The sequence below is a fragment of the Leucopleurus acutus genome (genome assembly GCF_964270905.1).
Source record: "Leucopleurus acutus genome assembly, chromosome: 1".
NCBI classification, from domain to species: Eukaryota; Metazoa; Chordata; class Mammalia; order Artiodactyla; family Delphinidae; genus Leucopleurus; species Leucopleurus acutus.
The window spans coordinates 91,357,330-91,382,200 of NC_139142.1; the positions used below are offsets into that span (position 1 = coordinate 91,357,330).

The following is a 24,871-nucleotide window of genomic DNA, read 5'->3' on the forward strand; positions in this document are numbered from 1 at the left end:
TAAATACATGAGAATTGGCACAGCTGATACGTTACTGACTGGTTTCTTATAATTAGGCAGTCCCATGTTACGATCTGCAACACCATGTTGCAGCCTCCATGACATCACTAACCTGTCATTTGCAACTCAATGAATCACACCATCAATACAAACTATGCTACAGCAAACTATTCACTTACTACACTGGCATGGTTTTTACACTGAAGATATTTTGAGAAGTCTTTAGAATAATTCTTTTGTGTAGAATATCTATTATATATTATTTATACTCAATGATAATGATCTTTAGTATAAACCAGCAATTAAATGTTGCTCAATAAATGCAAATTAAGTCTTTCCCCTCAAGCTATTCATGGTCTGAGACAGATATGCAAATGAAACACCAATATAACACAATAAAAGCAGTAACAGAGACACATACCAGGTACAGTGAGCGGCAGCTCAGAAGAGGAGTAATCAACTACTCTTGAATGAGTTAGAAGAGGGAAAAGTTACCTGAACCAGGTCTAAAAGTAGGAATAGAAGTTCCCAGGGATGAGACAAGGCACCAGAAATAAAACAATTAACCATGCAAAAGCACGGAAGCTTGAAATGGCATTGCATATTTGGAAGAACCATCAATAGTCTGATTGGGCTGAAACACAGGATGTGTGTAGAGCTGATAAGAGATAAACTGGATCAGACAGTAGAACTGTACAAGTCTAGCAAGGAGTTAAGACCAAATGGAGACGCACTAAAATGTTTTATAGGGAATTAGACTTGTGTTTTAGGAAGACCATTCTGGTAGTAATGAAGTAGCCCACTGGATACTCTTACAACACTCTGGCCAAGACATGATGAAGGTCTGATCCAAGCAGTAGAACAGGGAGAAGAGGAAGGGGATAGAATAAATATATGCGATGTTAAGGATGTAAAATAAAAAGGACACATCATATGGGGACAAGAAAGGGGAAAAATAAAAGTCTTTATCTCTAAAGACTATTGCTGACTTGGTTACACACAATACCATTAGTCAAAATAGGGAATATAGGAAAAGTATTAAAAAAATATTGCTAACGAATTCCCTTATGTCAGATGAAGAGGTGATAACTATAATTTATAAAAGCATAAATGAAATGTTTTAAAAAGAGAAATTGAAGTTTTAACCTACATATTAAGAATGCTTTAAAAAAACCAAAGAATTTAAACAATATATGAAAAAGCAAGCACTCGAACAGTGTTAAAGGGATTTTTAAAAATCCACTGAAGTTCATAATAGTTCCAACCCACTTACATAATAACTCATGTCCTGACATCTTCCCAAAGCAATTACGTACCCATCTACACCAACCAAATCCCCCAAATATGCCATGTACTTCAAAATCTCTGCTTTGGCATACATACACTGGTCTCTCTGCTAGGAATTCTAATCCACCGCCCCTTCCAACAAACTTCCCACTTTTCTCCTATGATGTGCCCCACCCCTAACACTCCTGAGAAAGGTATTCATCAAGGCTTACCTTGTGATTCTTTCTCCAACTCTTCTTAGCAAAATAAATTTTCTCCTCAGTCATGCTTCTACATGACATGGCATGTCTCTAAGACGGAGTCTTGTGTGTTTGCTGTTCCCACCTCCCCTCTCCCCTCACCTGCCCCACCAAGAGCTTCTCAAAAGCAAGAACTTACTTTTACTCATCTTGGTATCCCCAGAGCCTGGTATATTACAAAATGCTCAGTAAGTGTTTGCTTAATTGAAATGAAAAGTGGGTGAATGTTCCAAAATAACACAACACACAATAGGTAGAGACAACTTTGACTCTATGTTGGAATGTAGCCACTGCTGAACAGGGTCAGTTTCATAGTTCATGTACTTGTGTCTCTTGCCAATAGAGGTCTTAAGAAATGTGCTCTAGGAAAACAAGACTCACATTAACAATGCTTCCCAAGCCTTGACCATGTTTAGACAGCTATACTAGATGTTGGGCATCTAGGGCAAAGTCTCATTATCCTTAAGGATGAGATTTAATCCAAGGCCTAGGTAGCCAACTGTGGTTTAGCCATTCATAAAATTAACCAAACTTTTAAAAATTTCACTCAAGGTAATGGATCCTAATTTGTCTATGGTATAAATCAGAACATTCTTTCATCTGTCCTAAACTTTCAAGTCTTCAAATTAAATTTTCCAACAAGACATCATTGAAGTCATTAGACTTGGGCTCTAGTTTTGACTCGGCCACTAATTTGTCATGTAAATTTAGGTAAGTCACTTACACTGGATGTTTCATTTCCTCTCCTGTCAATTATGGGGGTTGATCTCTAATTCTTGCTTAGATCCATGTGTTCATTTTGGGACATGGTACACAAGTACAAATTTATTCTGTTGGATATTCATACTTTACAGATTTACATTAGGGGTGAAGAAATTTATCTCACTGTTAGCACATAAGAGCTGTCTCTCATTACTTATGGGAGATCTTATAATGACATCCTTGTCATTAGCTATCCTTGTTTGAACCTCTCTAATTTCATTATATAGGATACACCTATGAGGTAATTCAACAGGCCTTTTTGAAAATACACCCAAACTTATATTTCAAACCAATGTTCTTTAAAGTAGTAACTTTAAGAGGTGGTAAATTACTGGTAAATTATTCCAATTATACTGACATGGATTATTAAGTAACACTTCTGAAATTCTTAAGTTAGATGTTTCCGACCTAAAACAGCATCATCCAGTTTGAGGGCCCAACTTATTTATCAAACCCGACTCACACAATTTTTGACACCTATAGAATGGAGAAAACTTGGTTATAGCTCAAGTTTAAAAAAAAAAAAAAGAAGCTGCACACTGTTTACAACGGCAAAAGGAAACAGGCCAAATTCTCATCAATAGAGAACTGGTTAAATAAAGTATGGTATATCCAAGCAATCAATGCAGCTATAAAAAGAAATAAGTAATCTCTCTGCATAGTTTTATGGAATAATCTCCAAGATAAAGTAAAAAACCAAGTGTAGAACAATATACATAATATGCTAAATATGCTACATCTTGGTTTAAAAAAGGGGAGTGGGATAAAAATGTGTATTTGGTTACCTATGGGGAGGAATGGGAACTGGGCAAATAGGGAACAAAAATGGAAATTTTAACATTTCACGTTTTTGAACCATGTGCATGTATTACCTATTTTAAAAAGCTAGATGCTTCAGGTTCTGAAGAACTCTAAAAAATTTTGAGCAATGACAAAAATCACTGTTTGGCACGTCCCCCTACCCCCCACCCAAGATCAAAGTAAGATTTCTGTTCATCATTTGTACCCTGTAAACCATCCCCTCTCCCCCCAGCAATAAAATGCAGGTTCACTGTGAAAGGTTTGCAAGAAATAAACACATTTTAATTTTCCTGACACTTTTCATATTTTCCAGACATTTTTTCTATATTTTTCCCACCCAGCAAAATGAATTTTAGCCCCACCCAATAAAATCATAATATGGATTACATATTTATAGTGGACATGTGTTCACTATGTGCACAGCAATGGTGATTGACTCTTCCTCTCCTAGGTGAGGGTTTTCAATTATAGTGCTCCTCCCACAGGGCAGGGGAAGCAACCTATCCTCCCTCTCTACAGGGACTGAGCGGTTTGAAGAAGGCGATGCAGGCCTAAGGTGAATCAATAAAAGTTCTTCCTGGGTTTCACTGTTAGAGCTAGCAAGGAAGACTCTTCTGCCTTTGGGCTTATAATACTAGGAAGATAACACATTATATCACAAGATCTTGTGATATAATGTGAAGGCAATTAAGCCAATACAGTGAGGAAAGCAGCCCAGGAAGAGACAGAAATAGAAAAAGACCCAGCATCATTATCTGAGCCATGAATCCAGCCATATTTACACTTCCTGGTGATGTGAGCCAATACACACTCTTTTTAGTTTAAGCTAGTGTGACATGTACTCCTGTCCTCCCTTACACCCAAGAGTACTGACTAATTTATCAATTTTTTCATATCATTGGATATTCTTTAGAAGCATGGTTTGAAATGCTGACATACTTTCCATCACATGGATATATCATAATTTATCTATTATTACCTTATTAATATTAATAGTATTCCCGTACTACTGATAATTTGGGGGGTGTTTCCAATTATTTACAATTAAACATGTCTTTTTTTTTTTTTGGCCACTCTGAGCAGCTTGTGGGATCTTAATTCCGCGACCAGGGATTAAACCTGAGCCCACGGCAAAGAAAGCTCCAAGTTCTAACCACTGGACTGCCAGGGGATTCCCTGTCATGTTTTTTTTAAGCCTCAACTGTATAATCAAACTTCATCTTTGTGAAGACTACATGCAGAATTCCAAATGTGTGTACAGCATAAAAAACAATGGCCCAGACCACAAAAAGTATATTGTTTGAAAATCTGTTCTTAAAGATCCCCAACATTTTGTTTGTCAAGCTTGTGACTGAGACAACAGTCTCAGAATAAAACAACCTATAACCTCCAAGTTCCTTATATGTACAATGAGTGACAAGTGAATGTCTTAGTATTAAACACACAAATCCCTGAAGCTAATTTTTGCCCCTGTCCTATATTAATCTACTTCTTTTTCAAAGTGTATATTCTATTCATGTCCATTCAAAAATCTTTTTAAAAAATGGAACTGTTATATTTTAATTTGCTAAACCATGTTCTAAGGTTCTTTATAACATACATGACATTTGTCTGATCTTGTTAAAGTTGTGACAAATAAGAGATTCCGTAAGATATCCTATAGCTAAGGCTCTTCTCTCTCCCCCCAAAAAGTAGAAAAAAAGAAATAAACTTCTAGGGCATTAAAACAGCTATTTATTAACACAAGAATAACAATAATAGTAAACATTCATTCACGAATCACAACTATAAACCTGACTAGGTGACTATAAAGAGGCTCACATTTCAGTAATACATCTAACCAAGTAGAATTAGTCTACCTTTTCAACATTTTCTTTCTAATAATAACATTTAAGTTCAAATATACAATACCTATAAGAGGAACTACTAAAGAATAATTTTTGGTATTATATCAGTCTGTCTTAAATCCTTTCTAAAAGATTATTAGAAGTACCAATCAACTTCATGCTAGAATGGCTGAACTGTGGAATTACAATACAGTTAACGTATCTATCAAGGGCCTTATTAACTTAATGAACGGCACTATAGTTATTACTTATTATTATTAATTGTTACTATTAACACTATCGTATATAAATCTGTAAAATTACCATTGGATTAAAAGACATTTACCAGTACCGTCTTCTACTTCTCCATTCACTCCTATGCTTAGAAAATGCCTGCTTCTGCCTCAAATAAAAGTCAAAAAGCTCTTAGAAATAAGAGGTCAAGCCTATTGAATTAATTTCATGTTTGTTTCTTCTTTTTTTTAACCAACTTAATTCTCATTTAGCTCTTGGGCACAAATCATTATTTACTTTTTTCGATAAAACAGTATAGTTTTGGAAACAAATTTTTACTTTTTCCAGTGGTATCCTAACTACCTATTTCTACTAGATTGGGCAAGAACAAGAAGTGATTTAGAGTATTAAAATTTATCAACAGACAACTTATAAAATATATACTGAATATATCTGTAGTTAGGATACTCATGGTTCTTGTTAACATTTTGACTAAAATGAGGTGATGGCAAACTTTCCAACAAACAATACATTTTTTAATAAAAAAGAAGTTTCCCTAAAACAGCAAGTCAATTCTGACTCTTTAAATTCTAAGAAACAAAAAAACAGAAAAGACCCAGGCAAATAACTATTAAAAAACAAAAACAACAACTTTTCTTTTGGCAACATGTAAGCATGAAATGGCAACCAGCCCTCTTAATCTTTTTTTTTAAACATAGTGGCTTAAGGAAATTAACTAAGGAAGTAAAAACTAAATTAATATGATATCTATGTAAGAGAGATATGGGGGGAGGACTATTTAACAGAATGCTGGAGTGGGGAATTATTATTTAATTGTGTGTGGTAGTGTAAAATCTTACATTTTTTGGTTAAGAAATTTAAAAAAAAGGTTAAAACTACGTGTTCAATTTTATATTGTACATGTACTGTAGGCCCTCAAACGCTGGAGAAACACAGCCAAGTTAAATCATGTTTGTTTAATTAAAATCCTTGCAAAAATGAACTGAGTACTTCATGGGACTGTAAGATTCTCATTGTCATTCTTACGTTAGAGACTCACTCATAGTGCTAATAAGTCATGTATTCAAAAAACTATTGCTTAGAAAAGAGATAGGTAAAAACATGTAAAAACACTAGTTAGAACAGTTAAAGAAACACTTCCGTAGTTAAAAAATATCTGTAATATAAGTAAACATATAATAAATAAAAATGTACAAAATATTACAAGTAGCATATTCTTAATGGACTTAGGGCACTGACTAAAACTGGCTTGATCTGAAGAAACTAAAATGTAAGGCAGAAATCTTAACTATTAGCAAAACTCTGCATTTAACTTTAAGAATTATCAACACCTCTACTATAAATTTCAGGTAGTAACAAGCATTTCCCTCTCCCTTTTGCAAATATGCCTTCTTTTAAAAGGGAAAGATTAATTGGAAACGACTATACAAAGATTTACACTAATTCAAAACGATATATTAATATCTTGAGAACTCTCTAGCACTTAAAATATGAGACAGACTTCCCTAAGCAACTATTTCATAACTTTACGATAATGCAGCATCACCATAATATACAAGAACCATGCACAAAAACACCCCCAAATAAAAAGCAAAGCCAAGTTGACGCTAATTCTTGGTCCAGATAATCTTTCTTAGTTCCCACACAGGTAATGTTTTTGAATATCAACTTGAAATGTTAGTGAATTTTTAAAAACCTGTAAATCTGTTCATAAATTAAACCTTGAATCTTTAAAAATCACCATTCAGCTACAGAAATTCGTTTAGTTCTACACTGTTGATATTTTTAACTTTGAATATTGGGAAATTTCTAAGTCAAGATAAAAGCCAATGTGTCAATCCCCTTATACCACCCCACCCGCCAAACCCCAAACAAACAAAAAGCAAAACCTCCTTACCAGTTTTTCTCTTTAAACAAGTAGTTAAACTACTTTTTTAAAGCTAGCCTTGCTCTCAGTTCTCTACTGCACCTTTACCTTAAACCAAAACGGACCCTGGACAAGACTAATTAAGCTCTGTTTCCAGGAGACTCACAAGTGGCTTTTCGCTGTCAGGCCTGCGAGCAGTAAGGCCTCCTAGTTTTCGGACCCCTCTCCCAGCATTTCGCACCCGCTCAATTCAAGTGTGAATAAGAGGGGCCGAGAATGCTGGGCCCGAAAGGGCATCGCCGGGGCCTAGATCACTGCACGGTCCCCAAGGCGGCTCGCGCGGTAGGGAAGAGGGAGGAAGCATAGAGAACCGGGCGCTGGAGGCCAGGGGAAACGGAGGAGGCGCTTGGACTTGGAGCGCAATGCTCGGGACCCCCTTCGCTGCCTCCTTTACCCTCCCTTCCCCCATGCTGGAGAGGCAGGGCCCGGGCCCGGTGCGGGAAGGGGGAGGAGGTAAACTCGTCCTGTCACTGCACCGGGAGAGGCTGGAAGGAGCACATGTTCAACAGGGAAAGGCCGCGGCCGCCCCGGCCCCTAAAGCCAGAGGCCACCTCCAGTCCCAGAGTTCTGTTCCCTGCGCCTCACCAGGTCGTAGTCCTCCTCATCATCGCACATGAAATCATCCTCCATGTCAGACATCTTGGCTGGGACGGGGGGGGGGCGGGGGAGGAGAAATTGGAGACAACCTCCTCCCACAATCCTCCGCGGCTCAGAGGCGTCACTCCCAGCTTCTCCTCGCCTTCACGTCGCTCTTAGAGGAGCTGACTGTTTCCTCCCGGAACAAATGAGCTCGGTTTCCAGAAGACTCGCTCCGACGCCGAAAGCGATTGCACCGTCCCCTCTTCCTGTGAGACGGTTGGTGCCTTAGCAACTAAACCTAGCAACAAGGGAATCCTCGAGTGTTGCGGATCTCGGCTGAGGGGCCTTGGAAACCTTGAGCTCACAACGAGCCGTTTCCAGCCTCCTGGGCAAGGGAACAGTATCCTCCCTTGCCTGGGATTCTGGAACCATTTCATTCTGTTGAAAGTAAGAGGCAGCTTGGGACCAGCAGCCTTTCGCGGAGAAAAGTCTGACATGCCCATCCTATGTGACAGGTAGTTATTTTTGCCATGATTATCGATGTGCATTTAGCCCACACATTTTGGTGGGTGGTCATGTGATGTTTGGAAACCTTTCGGCAGCACGATTTACACGTAATGTTTGTTATATTTGTAGTCGGCAAAACGACTCTGTGGATATCCCAAATTAGTAAAGTATCAATCAATGGAGGCATCTGAAGTCTTATTCAGTTGTTCAACGAATTATAAACTAACCTTTACTGCCTGTGGGACCGAATTAAGGTAACAGCTAACGACTGTTTTTTTAAAAAGTGCGTTATTGTTGCACAACATCGTTAGTAGAATTCGAAATAAAAAAATGAAATGAAGGGGAAAAAACTGCTTTTCAAACAACATTTTCCATATAAACTTCCAGTTTTGTCCACTTGAATTCACAAATTTTATATAGCTATAGCACAGATATAATTTCAGATTCTTTCTGCACCTAGTTATGTAACAGCATAGGACAATGTATGCAATATATTGTTGACAATGATTATTTTAATGGCGGCATAATAAGCCCTTGGTTGAATGTACCAATGCACCGTAATTTACTTAAGCATGCTATTATTGTTACACATTTTGAATATTGCAACAGTACCACCATTTTAAACAATTCTGGAGCGAGTATCATTGTCACTTTACTTTTCCTTAGGAAAAAGTCCAGGAAGAGGAATTGCAGACTGGATTTTTTTTTTTCCATTTTGGCAGTTACTCAGTAACTGCTTCTTTTTGTTTGCTTGTTCCTGCGGCATGCGGAATCTTAGTTCCCCGACCAGGGATCAACCCATGCTCCCTGAATTGGGAACGCCAGGAAAGTAAGTACCTGGATTTTTTAGTAATCATTTGTTTTTGTTTTTGTGTTTTTTAAAATAATTTAAAAAATTTTTATTGGAGTATAGTTGATTTACAATGTTATGTTTCAGGTGTACAGGAAAGTGAATCAGTTATACATATATCCACTCTTTTTTTTTTTAAGATTCTTTTCCCATATAGGCCATTACAGAGTATTGAGTAGAGTTCCCTGTGCTATACAACAGGTTATTATTAGTTATCTATTTTATATATAGTAGTGTGTATACATCAGTCCCAATCTCCCAATTTATCTCTCCCCCTTATCCCCCGGTAACCATAAGTTTGTTTTCTACATCTGTGACTCTACTTCTGTTTTGTAAATAAGTTCATTTGTACCGTTTTTTCTAGATTCCACATATAAGCGATATATGATATTTGTCTTTCTGTATCTGCTTTCTTCACTCAGTGTGACAGCCTCTAGGTCCATCCATGTTGCTGCAAATGGCATTATTTTGTTCTTTTTTTATGGTTGGGTGATATTCCATTGTAATATGTACCACATCTTCTTTATCCATTCCTCTGTTGATGAACATTTAGGTTGCTTTAGTATATGTGCTGCTGAAGCGGGCACCCTTTTGCCCATTTTTAAATTGGTTATCTTACTACCATTGAGTTGTAAGTGTTCTTTATACTTTTTGTTGTATTTAAGTAATATTTGCCATACCCAAGGGCACTAAGATTTTTCTCTTTTGTTTTCTTCTAGAAGTTTTATGTAGTTTTAGTTCTTACATTCAGATCTATGATATAGTTCAAGTTTAATTTTTGTATATACTGTGAGGTAAATGTAGAGGTTTATATTTTTCTGCATATGGATAACAAATTGTTCCAGCATTATTTGTCAAAAAAAATGATCCTTTCTCTATTGAATTGTCTTGGCAGTTTTGTGAAAGATAATAGACCATTTAATTCCCAACAGAATTTGACCCTTTAAAAGTATATTTTTGGGCTTCCCTGGTGGCGCAGTGGTTGAGGGTCCACCTGCTGATGCAGGGGACACAGGTTCGTGTCCCGGTCCAGGAAGATCCCACATGCCACTCGGCTGGGCCCATGGGCCATGGCCGCTGAGCCTGCGCGTCCGGAGCCTGTGCTCCTTAATGGGAGAGGCCACAACAGTGAGAGGCCTGCGTACCGCAAAAAAAAAAAAAGTATATTTTTGATAATTTTATGTTATCCTGTATTATGATTATTTTGTATTTATTCTTTATTAAGCTGAAAGCTCCTTGAGGACACAATTATTTTACTTACCTCTGAAAGTCAGCATGCTCAGTGAAAGCATGATATATTTAAGCATGTTCTAGCATTCATGACTCCCCAGTGCTGGATTGAGACATGTGGTTACCCCAAACAGGTTCATGATTTGGAAGCTTTCAGAGCAATTACCTTAAAACATTTTTTTTTTTTTACTACATTTACTTAGGCTGAACATTGTATGTTAGAAGGGCAGAAAAGGAGGACTCCTTTTGTGTTAGTCAAGATCTGGACAGGAAACTCATAGCATACTGGAGCGCGGGTGAGGACATTAACTGAAAAGAGTTTCTGAAGGAACTATTTACAGAGATGGGGTAGGGTTGAGGGAACCCACAAGGATGGTGAAACACACAGGGACTAGCAACAGGCTGGAAATCCCATTTCTTGAAGGCTTGAAGGGGCAAAGGGAAGAAATGGTTTTACCAGAGCCTAGCAAGAGTGGGAGCCCTACCATCATCAAAAAATCTAGAAACAATAAATGCTGGAGAGGGTGTGGAGAAAAGGGAACCCTCTTACACTGTTGGTGGGAATGTAAATTGATACAGCCACTGTGGAGAACAGTATGGAGGTTCCTTAAAAAGCTACAAATAGAACTACCATATGACCCAGCAATCCCACTACTGGGCATATACCCTGAGAAAACCATAATTCAAAAAGAGTCATGTACCAAAATGTTCATTGCAGCTCTATTTACAATAGCCCAGAGATGGAAACAACCTAAGTGTCCATCATCGGATGAATGGATAAAGAAGATGTGGCACATATATACAATGGAATATTACTCAGCCATAAAAAGAGACGAAATTGAGCTATTTGTAATGAGGTGGATAGACCTAGAGTCTGTCATACAGAGTGAAGTAAGTCAGAAAGAGAGAGACAAATACCGTATGCTAACACATATATATGGAATTTAAAAAAAAATGTCATGAAAAACCTAGGGGTGAAACAGGAATAAAGACACAGACTTACTAGAGAATGGACTTGAGGCTATGGGGAGGGGGAAGGGTAAACGGTGACAAAGCGATAAAGAGGCATGAACATATATACACTACCAAACGTAAGGTAGATAGCTAGTGGGAAGCAGCCGCATAGCACAGGGAGATCAGCTCGGTGCTTTGTGACCGCCTGGAGGGGTGGGATAGGGAGGGTGGGAGGGAGGGAGACGCAAGCGGGAAGAGATATGGGAATATATGTATATATATAACTGATTCATTTTGTTGTGAAGCTGAAACTAACATACCATTGTAAAGCAATTATACTCCAATAAAGATGTTAAAAAAAAAAAAAAAAAAAAGAGTGGGAGCCCTAGAGGATGCACCCTCCGACAGCAGCTGTGGTTATAGGGAAACATAGCTACTGTCACAACTATGGCAAAGTTGTGGTAGGGTGTGTGAACTCGTGTGTGTGGGGGGAGTGATAAATATCTCAACTTCTCTGTTTTATCATCCTCTAATATCTTGCCAGTGACCAACCCCAACCAGAAGCCAGAGGGTAAAGGAGCCCAGGTACAGTCCTTAGAGATCAGCTTCCGGGAGGGTAGAGAAGGGTGAAAAATGGATCCAGAAGTCAAATGGGGGGACTTCTCTGGTGGTCCAGTGGCTAAGACTCCATGCTCCCAGTGCAGGGGACCCAGGCTTGATCCCTGGTCAGGGAACTAGCTCCCACATGCTGCAACTAAGAGTTCACATGCCACAACTAAAGATCTTGCATGCCGCAACTAAGACCCGGCACAGCCAAATAAATATTAAAAAAAAAAGAAGTCAAATGAGAAGTAAACAGTATAACATTGTGTCATGCAATCAGCTGTAGCATAAATTACATACTTCACTCAGGGAAGGAACTTTCTCTCCTTCAAAGGCAAATTGCCGACTATCTGCTGTTGTTGGAGCATATCCCTTGATTTTACCAACCAACCTAAGTGGCTTATCAAAATGTTATTTCTGCCTACATTTAATACCCACTCTTTCCTGAGAGGAGCTCTGATAAATACAGTTTGCATGATCTCATTACATATCCACCTTATAGATTAATGCCCTTGCCTTGTTAGTTGTCCTTTTAATCTGCTTCGGTCCCTTCAGATTAAATAAAATGATGTATGTAACTACATGGTGTTTACAAAGTACTCAGTAAATGTATCATTTTTAACTAAATCAACTACTCTACTCATAGTATTCCTTCAGAATGCTCTACACTACAATTACATCTTCCATCTCTAAACTTGCGTAGTGGGAATTACAGCAATTAAAGGATAAAGCAAATAAAGGATAAGTAGGCAGGCTAGGAGTTTCCATTTTTTACATTGACTTTGGCCTTGGGAAAATGTCTCTTGTAAAATTCACTTACACAATTTTAGCAATGTTATTTGCCATTTTTGTATCTCTAATGCCTACTCATTTTTATTCCCACCCAAAATGGTGATCATACCTCCCTAGTTTTGTGAAATGAACACATTTGTTTTTTTGTGGGGGGGCTGCACCATATGAGGGATCTTAGTTCCCTGACCAGGGTTGGAACCTGTACCCTCTGCAGTGGAAGCATGGAGTGTTTTTTTAAAAAAATTAATTAATTTTTGTCTGCGTTGGGTTTTCGTTGCTGCACATGGCTTTCTCTAGTTGTGGCGAGCGGGGGGCTACCCTACGTTGCGGTGCGCGGACTTCTCATTGTGGTGGCTTCTCTTGTTGTGGAGCGCGGGCTCTAGGCGCGTGGGCTTCAGTAGTTGTGGCTCTCAGGCTCAGTAGTTGTGGCTCGCGGCTCTAGGGCACAGGCTCAGTAGTTGTGGCACGCCAGCTTAGTTGCTCTGCGGCATGTGAGATCTTCCCGGACCAGGGCTCGAACCCGTGTCCCCTGCGTTGGCAGGCGGATTCTTTTTTTTTTTTTTTAACATCTTTATTGGAGTATAATTGCTTTACAATGGTGTGTTAGTTTCTGCTTTATAACAAAGTGAATCAGCTATACATATACATATATCCCCCTATCTCCTCTCCCTTGCGTCTCCCTCCCACCCTCCCTATCCCACCCCTCTAGGTGGTCACAAAGCACCAAGCTGATCTCCCTGTGCTATGCGGCAGGTGGATTCTTAACCACTGTGCCACCAGGGAAGTCCAGGAAGTGAGGAGTCTTAACCACTGGACCGCCAGGTTAAGTCCCTGAGCGCCCTTTTCAGCAAGACGTGTGGTGCGGAGGCAAAGTAGGGAGCTGACACAATTATACTGTAACTATCTCAGATTCCAGAGATTAAATCTGTTTATCGTTTTTGACTTCTTTTAAATCAGAGCTTTCCCCTATTTCCTTCAGCTTTTTCCTACTTCTCAGAATCTGTACCTATCTTTTCTCTACCCCAGTCTTTCATCCCTACTCTCATTCCTACCCTCAACTAGGGACTTAGTTTGAGACCTCAGCGTTCTGGATTCCGTATGAGTTATTAATACTATTACTGCTGCATTATGGCTTAGATTTAGTTTTATGGATTGATCGGAGAATCAAAATTTAAAAAAAAAAGCTGTTTCTCATTATAATGCAACATGCTTGGGACTTCCCTGGCGGTCCAGTGGTTAAGACTCCGAGCTTCCACTGCAGGGGGTACAGGTTCAATCCCTGGTTGGGGAACTAAGATCCCACATACCACATGGCACGGCCAAAAAATAAAAAAAATTAAAAAAAAAAAGAATGCAACAGGCTTAGATGTTATAGGTTGTTTTGACTAGCTCGGTTTTTTCCTACAAAAATAAATCCTTGAATTATGCCAGTCACCTGAGATCCCTTCCAAACATATTCTTAAAAAAGAAAAAAATCACTTAAGATAATAATCATGATTTATTGAGTTGGGCAACACTGAATGGTTATGACAAGATAAGATGTAGAAAATATTGTCAGGTTTGAACAGCCTTGGTACTATATTTAGTTTCTGGGTCAAGACAGTGAAAAGCAAAAACAACATATAGTTTTTCTTGACCACACTCTGCGTTTTTGTTTGTTTTTTGTTTTTTAGTTCCCCAACCAGGGCTTGAAAGTGGGCCATGGCAGTGAAAGCACCAGGTCCTAACCACTGGACCACCAGGAAATTCCCATATATGTAGTTTTAAGTTGGGGCAATTTATGTGCAGTTTGGCCCATCTAATGTATACTTTAAGCTTGAAATGCAAACTTCTAATTTCAAAATCAAGTTAATCTAAATTTTTGCTCATCAGATTTCATTTTCTTGTTGGAATGTGTATTATGTGCAGAGTTTGTATCAATTTTTATAGTAAATTCTTTTATTAAATTTTGATTTGTCATAATAACAGGACCTTTTTGTTTATGTTTATTGTTGTATCCTGAGTACCTGGATTAGTGCTTAGAACATAGTAGCACCTGATAAACATTTGCTAAGTGAATGAATGCTGATAGAACAATGGATGAAACATGGAATGTAAAGTCTAATGGTGGAGACATAATAGATATAAACATCAATAAATAATTAATGTAATTTCAGATAGCCATAACGACAACAAACCAGATTTAGGGAATAGAGAATGACTGGAGGGGAGGTTGGGATGGTTTTTAAAATCTTCATAACAACTCCATGAAGTAGGTATTTTATCTCCCCTTTAAGGAGGAAAAATTTCAGACCTGCCCAGGGTCACAAAGTTAGTAAGTGGTTGAACCACGTTAATCCAAGTTCATTAATGTATTTCTTCATTAAACATTCCTTGAATGCCTGTTAGACACTGAACCAGAGTCTATAAAACCAGAATAAAACAGTTCCTACCTTCAAGGAGCTTATAGTCCTATAGATCTGTGCTGTCTAATACAGCATCCCCTTCTTTCTAGTTGGAATTGAGATGTGCTGTAAGTGTAAAATATACACTGGATTTCAGAGAATTCCTATGAAAAAGTAAAATAGCAATAACTTTTTATACTGATTATATTTTGAAATAATATTTGGACATATTGGGTAGAATATATTATTAAAATTCATTTAGCTTTACTCTTTTAAAAATGGTTATAGAAATTTAAAATGACATATTTGTATTGTAGATTCTGATTGAGTAGGCCTGGTCACCAGATTCTGCATTGCTAATAAGCTCCAGGTGATGCTGATGCTGAGGGTCACACTTTGGGAAGCAAGGCTCTAGACCAGATAGATAAGGAAACACACAAGTAATAACAGTCCTGGTATGATAATTGCTATGACTGGCCAATAAAGGTGCCTAGAGGCATTGTTGTTGTTTTTCACTCTGCAAAACAGCCTATATTCTGTTAAACCATTTTTGCACACTTTCTGTTCCTTTTATATTGCTTTATAAAAGATCAGCATGCTATGTTTAACTACATAAATATATATTTCTCTGAATCATGAGTGTATCTTTTGCCTTTATTTAAATGATTATATGCTAGAGAGATGTATCTATTGTATATACAGGTGAATAAGGAACATACAGCATCATTATAAATGACATTAAATAAGTATAATATATTATTTACCATAATGAGAAAATACCCAAAATAGGTTACTGAAGTAGATTCTCCCAATTGTGAACAATATTTTTTGATTATATATAAATCAAGATAGAAAGTATTTTCCAGAAGTTGTACAGACTGAACCACAGAAATAACATTTTTTTCAGATAAATGATCTGTGATCTTAGAGACTTAGATTTTTAAAAAATAAATTTATTTAATTATTTATTTTTGGCCACATTGGGTCTTCATTGCTGCGTGTGGGCTTTCTCTACTTGCAGTGAGCGGGGTCTACTCGTCATTGAGGTGTGCAGGCTTCTCATTGCGGTGGCTTCTCTTGTTGCGGAGCACGGGCTTTAGGCGCACAGGCTTCAGTAGTTGTGGCACACAGGCTCAGTGGTTGTGGCTCAAGGGCTCTAGAGTGCAAGCTCAGTAGTTGTGGCGCACGGGCTCCACGGCATGTGGGATCTTCCTGGACCAGGGCTCGAACCCGTGTCCCCTGCATTGGCAGGCAGGTTATTAACCACTGCGCCACCAGGGAAGCCCGAGACTGTTTTGAAGGTAGAGGAAGGGACAGGGAATAGGGAAAAATTCCTGGAGGAAGTGATTACCGCAGGCCTCTCACTGTTGTGGTCTCTCCCTTTGCGGAGCACAGGCTCCAGACGTGCAGGCTCAGCGGCCATGGCTCACGGGCCCAGCTGCTCTACGGCATGTGGGATCTTCCCAGACTGGGGCACAAACCCGTGTCCCCTGCATTGGCAGGCGGACTCTCAACCACTGCACCACCAGGGAAGCCTGAGGAAATGATTTTTAAGCTGAGACGTAAACATATGTAGGAGTTAGCTAGGTCTGTGGACCTCTAACACTCACACTTTTACTTTTTTTTTTTAGGCCGCGCCTTGCGGCGTGTGGGATCTTAATTCCCCAACCAGGGATCAGGGATTGAAACCAAGCCCCCTGCCTTTGGAGCATGGAGTCTTAACCACTGACTGCCAAGGAAGTCTCCTACTTTTACTTTGGATCAAGTTTTTGTTTTGTTTCATTTTGGTGTTTGTTTTATTTTTTTGCTACAATATTTTATCTGAACAGAGACTAATGTCAGTTGAGGAGAAACAATATCAAGTTTGTTAATTAGGTTTCTGTTTAAGAATCTATCAGCAAAATAAATATTAAAAAAGGGAATCTATCATGAAATACTATGTTAGTTTATAATTTAGATTCTAAACCTTATTGTAAGTGTGTCCATATGCAAAAAATAAATAACTGAGAGGTTCAAGATTTGTGAAAATAAACATTCTGTAAAATTTAGACATTAAACATTTTCACTATCAGATATATCTAATAAGAACCAAAGTAGTATTTTAAAATTGGCAAAAGAACAATACTTTTTCACTTCATAAGGGTTGTTGGGAAGATTTAAAGAGATAATAATATATGTGAAGTGCTTACTTACATATAAGGAAGCCTGGCATAAGGAAGATAGTATAAGAAAGTAATGTTAATTTTAGCTTTTGGTTTCTATTTGGGGTTCTCTAGTAGTTTGAGAATAGGTTATTTTAAAAACAGTGTTTTATTAAAATTACAATGTATACATTTTAATTTGTGGACAAAAATTACTAATTGTTTCAATAATTTTTTTTAAGCATACGTCACTGGGGTCTCATCAGAGGTCACACATTCAGAGTAGGCTGGGCTAGGAGTCTAGGACCTGGGTTTTGATTCCAGCCCTTACTCTTTCACTTTGAGTCCATCATTCAAAAAAGGGAGTTTTACTAGTTGCTCTATAAGGTGCTTTCTAGTCTGTATCAGTTTTGCTGAGACTGCAGCAGAAATGGATACAAGATCCAAATTAATGATTTGCTATCAGGTTTCATTTAGCAAAGTTAATATTTGGCCATCAAATACACATTTAATAGAAAATATTCTTTTATGAACCAGAGTGTTCATAGTCACTGTTTTCTTTCTTTCTTTTTAAATTAATTAATTAGTTTGTTTATTTATTTATTTATTTATTTTCTCTGTGCTGCACAGCTTGCTGGATCTTAGTTCCCTGGTCAGGGATTGAACCCAAACCTAGGCCCCCGGCAGTGAAAGCGCCGGAAAGGAATTCCCTGGCGGTCCCGTGGTTAGGACTCGGTGCTTTCAATGATGGACCTGGGTTCAATTCCTGGTCAGGGAACTAAGATTCTGCAAGCCTCGGGAACAAGCAAACTGTGTGAAATGAGTTTGTTTGGGACGATTTAAAAAAAAACAAAACTGTACTTTCAGAGCTTCAAAATTTACTTATTTTTCAATGACCATAAAAGGTATGTTAGAAATATATCTGAATAAAAAATGATCTTTCCTTTTCCATATTTACTGATGTTCCTAAAAGTTTTATATATTTTCTCACTTAAGTTCTCTCCACATTCAAACCTATTTACAGAAGTGACAATGATGTCTCCTCTTACTCAAGAGTAAATCACAATAAGCATCCTACTGGGATTTATTGGGGTTCAAAAAGAGGAGATATAATCGCTTCACTTGAAAGTGATAAGGAGGGACTGAAATAATAGTGAGAAGGTAGCCCTGAGACCAGAGTAACGTTGGTTCCATGTTGTTTCATTTACAGTAATAACTCAAGGATGTGCCAAGGGGCTGCAACCCTTTTAGCTTACCTTTGCTACTGTCAATTCACACTTTAGCCTTCATTTCCCCTTTCCCCTTCCCCAGCATACACATATGGAAGTTCTGCAGTGGCAACTTGTTGAATGTCTCTGGGGTATGCCTGTACCCTTAGTGTTTTGGGCATGTTGGCCTAAACTTCCTCAACTAGGAAACCTTGGGATAGGTGTATTGGTAGCTGGCTTCACTTGGGTTTAATCTGAGCATTCTGAGGTACAGAGTACACTAGAGAGTTAATACACCTGAAATTTAATTCAAGTTTTGCTACCAATTAACAGTGCGACCTTAGGCGAGTCATTTTACCTTTCAGTCATTCATTCAGTTCATCTTACCTATTGATTAAAAACCAGTGTGCCAAGTACTGTTCTAGGTACTGGGGATACACAGTTCCTACTCTCAAATTGCTTACCTTCTAGTGGTAGTGATGGTGGAAGTGGTGAGACAGACAATAAATACATAAAATAAATACGCAGAACTTGTGAGAACAATGAAGGAAAGACAACAGTAATATGGTAGAGTGATGAGGTGGGTGGAGGTGGTGTGCTTCTTGAGATAGGGTATCTGGGATTTTTCTAGGCAACTGAAAAATCAAGGTGTTGAACTGGATGCTAAGAGTATCTTGCAGTTTGATAGACATGTATTTTCTTCTTTTCACTATTACTTATGTTCTAGGAAGGCCCACCAATTCCTCTATTATGGAAATAAATGCAAATATGTTTAAATCAAGCACCGCATCAATTTTATATTGCCTGATTTTTTAACTAATCCATTTAAGAAGCAATGACTAAATATTTTACTGTTATTGGGGGAAGTTGCTGCTGGTCATTAAAGAAAAAAAAAAGACCCCTAACTTAATTTAAAAAAGAAAAAAAGGCAAACTGAGGTGCCAGGTTGTAATTCTGTGCTCAGACGTGCTCAGGGCCCAGGGCGCAGAAAGAAAACCTCGGCTTTGCTCGGTTCAGGGGCTCCTGCGCGCCCCGGGTCCCCGGGGGCTCAGAGCAGCACGGTGGCAGTACCTGACAGAGGCTGGGAAGGCTCCGAGCCTCAGAGCCCGGGGAGGAGGAGCCACGGGCGGGGCCGACTGGAAGCAGCCACCTCAGCGAAGAGGCAGGATTTCCGCGGGGTAAGTGCCGGTGTGGCCCGGAAGAAAGGGCTCCTGTTGCAGATGTCTCGTGATTACTTCGGAAGCGTTGCTTCGTCGGTTGAAACTGCAGAGATAAAGAAAGATGAGCGAAATATGGCTACGGAGGGCCCTGCCGTGCGTCGAGTCCAGGTGGCAGAACATCCCAGGTGGGGGAGAGGAGATGCCGCGCTTTGGGATCGCTTGGGTCGGATAGATGTAGATGGTGTCAGGCCTTTTGGCTCTTCACTGAGGCGCAGCTTTTGCCCCCGGGAGCAGACAGAATCTTTGGGATATTATAAGGCTACTTGGCTGGACTTGCAAGAAGACCGCGCCGCAAACACTGTTCAACCTTGTGTGCCTTGCTTCATCCATGCAGATCCTTCTTTTACCTTTTTCTTGCAGAAGGGTGGGACACTCTGCTGGGCTTTAGCAGAAAAACCCAAATTAGCTTTGAATCTCTTCTTTGTTTTGCCTGCTAGCTGATAGTGCTTTTTAAAGTTTCCTTTCTAAAATATTCATTGAAAACAATCAAATACGCCAAAACAAAAATAAACAAAAAACGACCCCCCCCCCCCAAACCAAAAAACCCCTTTGGTCTCTGCATCCTTTTAAACAAATCATGTAATCTATGCCTTGTCACTTAGGGAATTAATCTGCTGCCAGTACCTAGCTACGGAATAACTAACAGCTTAAGTGATACCAAGTGGAGGATATTTTCATTTGAGGGCATCTTGCAAATACTTCGTGGAAGTACTTCTTTCTGACATAAGACAGAAATCTCATAGAATGAAGCCTCCACCTGCGGTGTATTAGCCCTATAGCTTTTCTAAGGTTGGCTTTGCTCCCTCTTTGCTGTTTCTAAGTTTTTTCCCTGTTAACTTTTTTCTCTAAAATTGTCCTAAAGTTCTTCCTACTTCCTGGTTTATGACTGTCACGCGACAGTCGACAATATTACAGCTTACTGAAACTTGCGAATGCTTTTTCACCCTTGAGCCAGCAAACAGTGGGTCTGTAGTTACCAGAAAGAAATGTAATTTTTGATTATGGAGACCAACACGGCCTTAGACTACTCATGAATGTCATATATTCTGTTTCCATTTTATGCCATTTTATTCATAATGCTCAATATTTCTGTAGTTACCCTGTGAGAAGGGGGATGATGGCAACATGTACTAAAAGTGAAGAATTGTTTACTTAATTTCCTTGGAGTTGTTTCTTTCCTTTAAGGACCTTTACAGTATTTATTCCTGCAACAAATATTTATTGTTAATATTTAGTGTTTTGTGCTAGCTACAGAAGAGCTCATGTAATAGTCAGGTAAGTGTGCACTTTGCCATTTCCTTTTTTTTCACTTAATACAGTTATTAACTTCAAGCAATGTTTCAGCCACTTATTCATTTTATCAGGGGTGAGTTCAGTTAAATCTAGATAGTATATCTATAAACCCACCTTACTTGTCAGATGCTGCAATATGCTGAAAGGGAAAAAAAATGCATGAGGGCCCCAAGATCAGACTGTCTTTTTTGGAACTCCTGCTCTTTCTGCAGGATGCTGTCGACTGAAAAAAATACACAACGTGAGAGTTGTTAGTTAAGTTTTATTTGGAGGACTTCCCTGGTGGCTCAGTGGTTAAGAATCTGCCTGCCAATGCAGGGGACATAGGTTCAATCCCTGGTCCAGGAAGATCCCACATGCTGCAGAGCAGCTAAGCCCGTGTCCCACGACTACTGAGCCTGAGCTCTAGAGTCTGCGAGCCACAACTACTGAGCTGACACGCTGCAACTGCTGAAGCCCATGTGCTCTAGGGCCCACGTGCTGCAACTACTGAGCCCACATGCTGCAACTACTGAAGCCTGCACACCTAGAGCTTGTGCTCCACAACAGGAGAAGCCACCGCAATGAGAACCCCGTGCACCACAACAAAGAGTAACCCCCGCTCACCACAACTGGAGAAAGCCCACGTGCAGCAACGAAGACCCAATGCAGCCAAACAAACAAATAATAACTAAATAAATAATTTTAAAAGACATAATATTAAAAAAAGTTTTATTTGGGGCAAAATGAGGACTATAGCCTGGGAAGCAGCATTTCAGATCGCTCTGAGAAACTGCTCTGAAGAGGTAGGGGGGAATATCTGTATATATGTGATTTTGGTGACGGGGGATACATGCAGTCAAGCACACATTTTTTCAGAAGGTTGCTGATAGTCACAAGGAGCAGATGTCACCATGAAGGATTTTAGTGCTTTTCTAGATATGAGGAGATGCAAGAATTGGGCTCTTAAAATCTTCTGATAATATCTAACTATCTGAAGGCCTGTTCTGCTGGTTTTTCCCAGAGCACAGAGTGCCTCATTCCTGATCTACACCCTGAACTCCTTTAAAGATGTGTTGAAGGTCAGCAGTCACAGCAGCTTGTGATTTAATCCTTGTAGAGGTAGCTGGCAAGTGCCAATTTTTAGTTGGCAATGCCTCTTCAGCTTCACAGGACACATGACCCTCTGAGTAAAGGGACTAGTCAACCATGTTATGTATTTTATTTAGTAAACTTAATTTCTTTTTCATTCATTTTAAAAAATCAAATAGAAATAGAAACTCTAATTTTTTTTCTGCGTCCCAATCTTGCTTGCACCCTGTACTGTAAGACTACTTCAGATTCCACTGTTCTTTCTTTACATTCTTAGCAACCTTTGCATTCTTAGCATTTCTTTGCATTTAGAACCAGTGTTCTAAATTTCTTTGCATTCTGTTCCTTCTCTTTGGGATTAAGTTTTAAACTATTGGACTATTATTATTTTTTCGGTAACAGCTTTATTAATATATAATTCACATACCATAAAGTTTACTTGTTTAGATTTTACAATTAAATGTTTTTTGGTATATTCACAGGATTATGCAACCATCACCATAATCAAAGTTAGAACATTTTCACCACCGCTCCCACATCAAAGAACCCAGCATCCCTTAAGCTATCACCTCCCCAATCCCCCGAAAGCCCTAAGCAACTGCTAATGTACTTTTGGTCTCTGTAGATTTGCTTATTCTGGACATTTAAAATAAATGGAATCATATAATGTATTTTTTTTGTGACTGTCTTCTTTCACTTAATATAATGTTTTCAAGGTTCATCCATGTTGTAACATGTTATCAGTATTCATTCTTTTTATGGTTGAATAATATTCCACTGTATTGATATACTACATTTTGTTTATCCATTCATCAATTGATAGGCATTTGGGTCATTTCCACCTTTTGGCTCTATGACTAATGGTGCTGTATAAACACATTCTTAATATGAAAGATTTGGATTATTTAAAAATGTATTCAGTAAAGCCTGAGAATTGCACAGTTCTTTTTCTCATAATCTGATTCTTATCCTGTGCTGCCAATTCTCACTTACCCTCTTAGAAGTTTGGTTCGTTTTGTATCCTTGTAATATCATTGTATTCTTTTTTTTTTTTTTCTGTTTTGCGGTACGCGGGCCTCTCACTGTTGCGGCCTCTCCCGTTGCGGAGCACAGGCTCCGGACGCGCAGGCTCAGCGGCCATGGCTCACGGGCCCAGCCGCTCCACAGCATGTGGGATCTTCCCGGACCTGGGCACAAAACCGTGTCCCCTACATCGGCAGGTGGACTCTCAACCCCTGCGCCACCCGGGAAGCCCTGCATATTTCTTACGACAAAATATTTCTGGAAATCACTTGAGAAAAATTTCTAGAAACTATATTCTTTTTTAATAGTTTCATATTACTTCATTTTGTAAATAGTCTGTACCTTATTCAAACATTCTCCTTTGTAAGAGTGTTTAGGTTGTTTCTAGTGTTTTGCAATTGCAAACAATTCTGCAATGAATAATCTCATGAATATGTATTTTCATATTGCTGGAGAATACCTTCAGGGTAAATTCTTAGACATAGGATTGTTGGGTAAAAATTAGTGCCAATGGGGGCTTCCCAAGTGGTGCAGTGGTTCAGAATCCGCCTGCCAATGCAGGGGACATGGGTTCGAGCCCTGGTCTGGGAAGATCCCACATGCTGCGGAGCAACTAAGCCCGTGCACCACAACTACCGAGCCTGCGAGCCACAACTACTGAGCCTATGCACCACGATTACTGAAGCCTGTGAGCCTAGAGCCCGTGCTCCGCAATGAGAGAAGCCACTGCCATGAGAAGCCCACACACAGCAACGAAGAGTAGCCCCCGCTCACCACAACTAGAGAAAGCCCGTGCACAGCAGCAAAGACCCAACACAGCCAAAAATAAATGAATAAAATAAATTTATAAAAATAAAATCAGTGCCAATGTATTTTTGTTAGATATTGTCCAATTCCCCTCCAAATGTGTTGTACCAATTTGCATTCCCAACCCAATGTAGAAAAGTGCCTGTTTCCACAGAACCTCACCAACAGAATGTGTTGTTACTTTTTAATTTTCACAATTCTTATAGTATCTTGGTGTAGTTTTAATTTGCCTTTCTCTAATTTCATGTGTTTAAGGTCCATTTATGAACTACTCTTAGTATGGATTTTCTGTTCATATCTTTTGCACATTTTTCTATCCAGTTTTTGGTCATTTTTCACTCAGTTTTTGAGTTTTTTTAGTTGAAGTACTGTTGATTTACAATATTATATGAGTTTTAGGTATACAACATAGCGATTCAATATTTTTATAGATTATATTCCATTTAAAGTTACTACAAAATAATGGCTATATTTCCCTGTGCTGTACAATATATCCTTGTTGCTTATCTATTTTATACTTAGTAGTCTGTATCTCTTAATCCCATAGCTCTATCTTGCCCTCCCCTTTCCCCACTGGTAACCAATCATTTGTTCTCTATATCTGTGAGTCTGTTTCTGTTTTGTTATATATATTCGTTTGTTTTACTTTTTAGATTCCACATGTAAGTGAAAGTATTTGTCTTTCTCTGACTTATTTCACTAAGCATAATATTCTCTAGGTCTATCTACATTGTTGCAAATGCAGATTTCCGTTCTTTTTCTGGCTGAGTAGTCTGTTGTGTGTGTATGTATGTTTGTGTGTACATATATATATATATATATATATATCACATCATCTTTATCCATCATATTCATCAGTTGATGGACCCTTAGGTTGCTCCCATATCTTGGCTATTGTAAATAATGCTGCTATGAAAGTAAGTTATCTTTTCATTTTATTGATGGTTTCTTTTGCTGTGCCAAAGCATTGAAGTTTAATTAGGTTCTGTTTGTTTTTTTTTTTTTGCTTTTATTTCTTTTGCCTTAGGAAACAGATTCAAAACAATATTGCTACAATTTATGTCAAAGAATGTTCTGCCTGTGTTCTGTTCTAGGAATGTTACAGTTTCAGA

The 24,871-nt window shown here is 38.7% G+C and overlaps 2 protein-coding genes across 7 annotated transcripts in view; one reads left to right on the plus strand and one right to left on the minus strand.

Moving 5' to 3' along the window:
* The window catches only part of COPS2 (COP9 signalosome subunit 2), a 30,778-nt gene extending 23,033 nt beyond the window's left edge, over positions 1-7,745 (minus strand). For both annotated transcript variants that reach the window (XM_082859742.1, XM_082859743.1), the window contains exon 1: positions 7,683-7,745. In XM_082859742.1, coding sequence (XP_082715868.1) covers positions 7,683-7,736 — 54 coding nt within the window. In that variant the 5' untranslated portion in view covers positions 7,737-7,745. The remainder of the gene's footprint in view (positions 1-7,682) is intronic.
* Positions 7,746-8,029: 284 nt separating this feature from the next.
* Positions 8,030-24,871, plus strand: part of GALK2 (galactokinase 2) — a 136,901-nt gene continuing 120,059 nt past the window's right edge. The window contains exons 1-2 of one of the 5 annotated variants that reach the window (XM_082859245.1): positions 8,030-8,191; positions 8,313-8,437. In XM_082859245.1, the coding sequence (XP_082715371.1) occupies positions 8,361-8,437 (77 nt within the window). In that variant the 5' untranslated portion in view covers positions 8,030-8,191; positions 8,313-8,360. Of the gene's footprint in view, positions 8,192-8,307; positions 8,438-8,678; positions 9,013-19,572; positions 19,691-24,871 lie in introns of those variants that run through there. The other 4 variants (XM_082859247.1, XM_082859246.1, XM_082859248.1 and 1 more) reach the window with 4 other exon arrangements.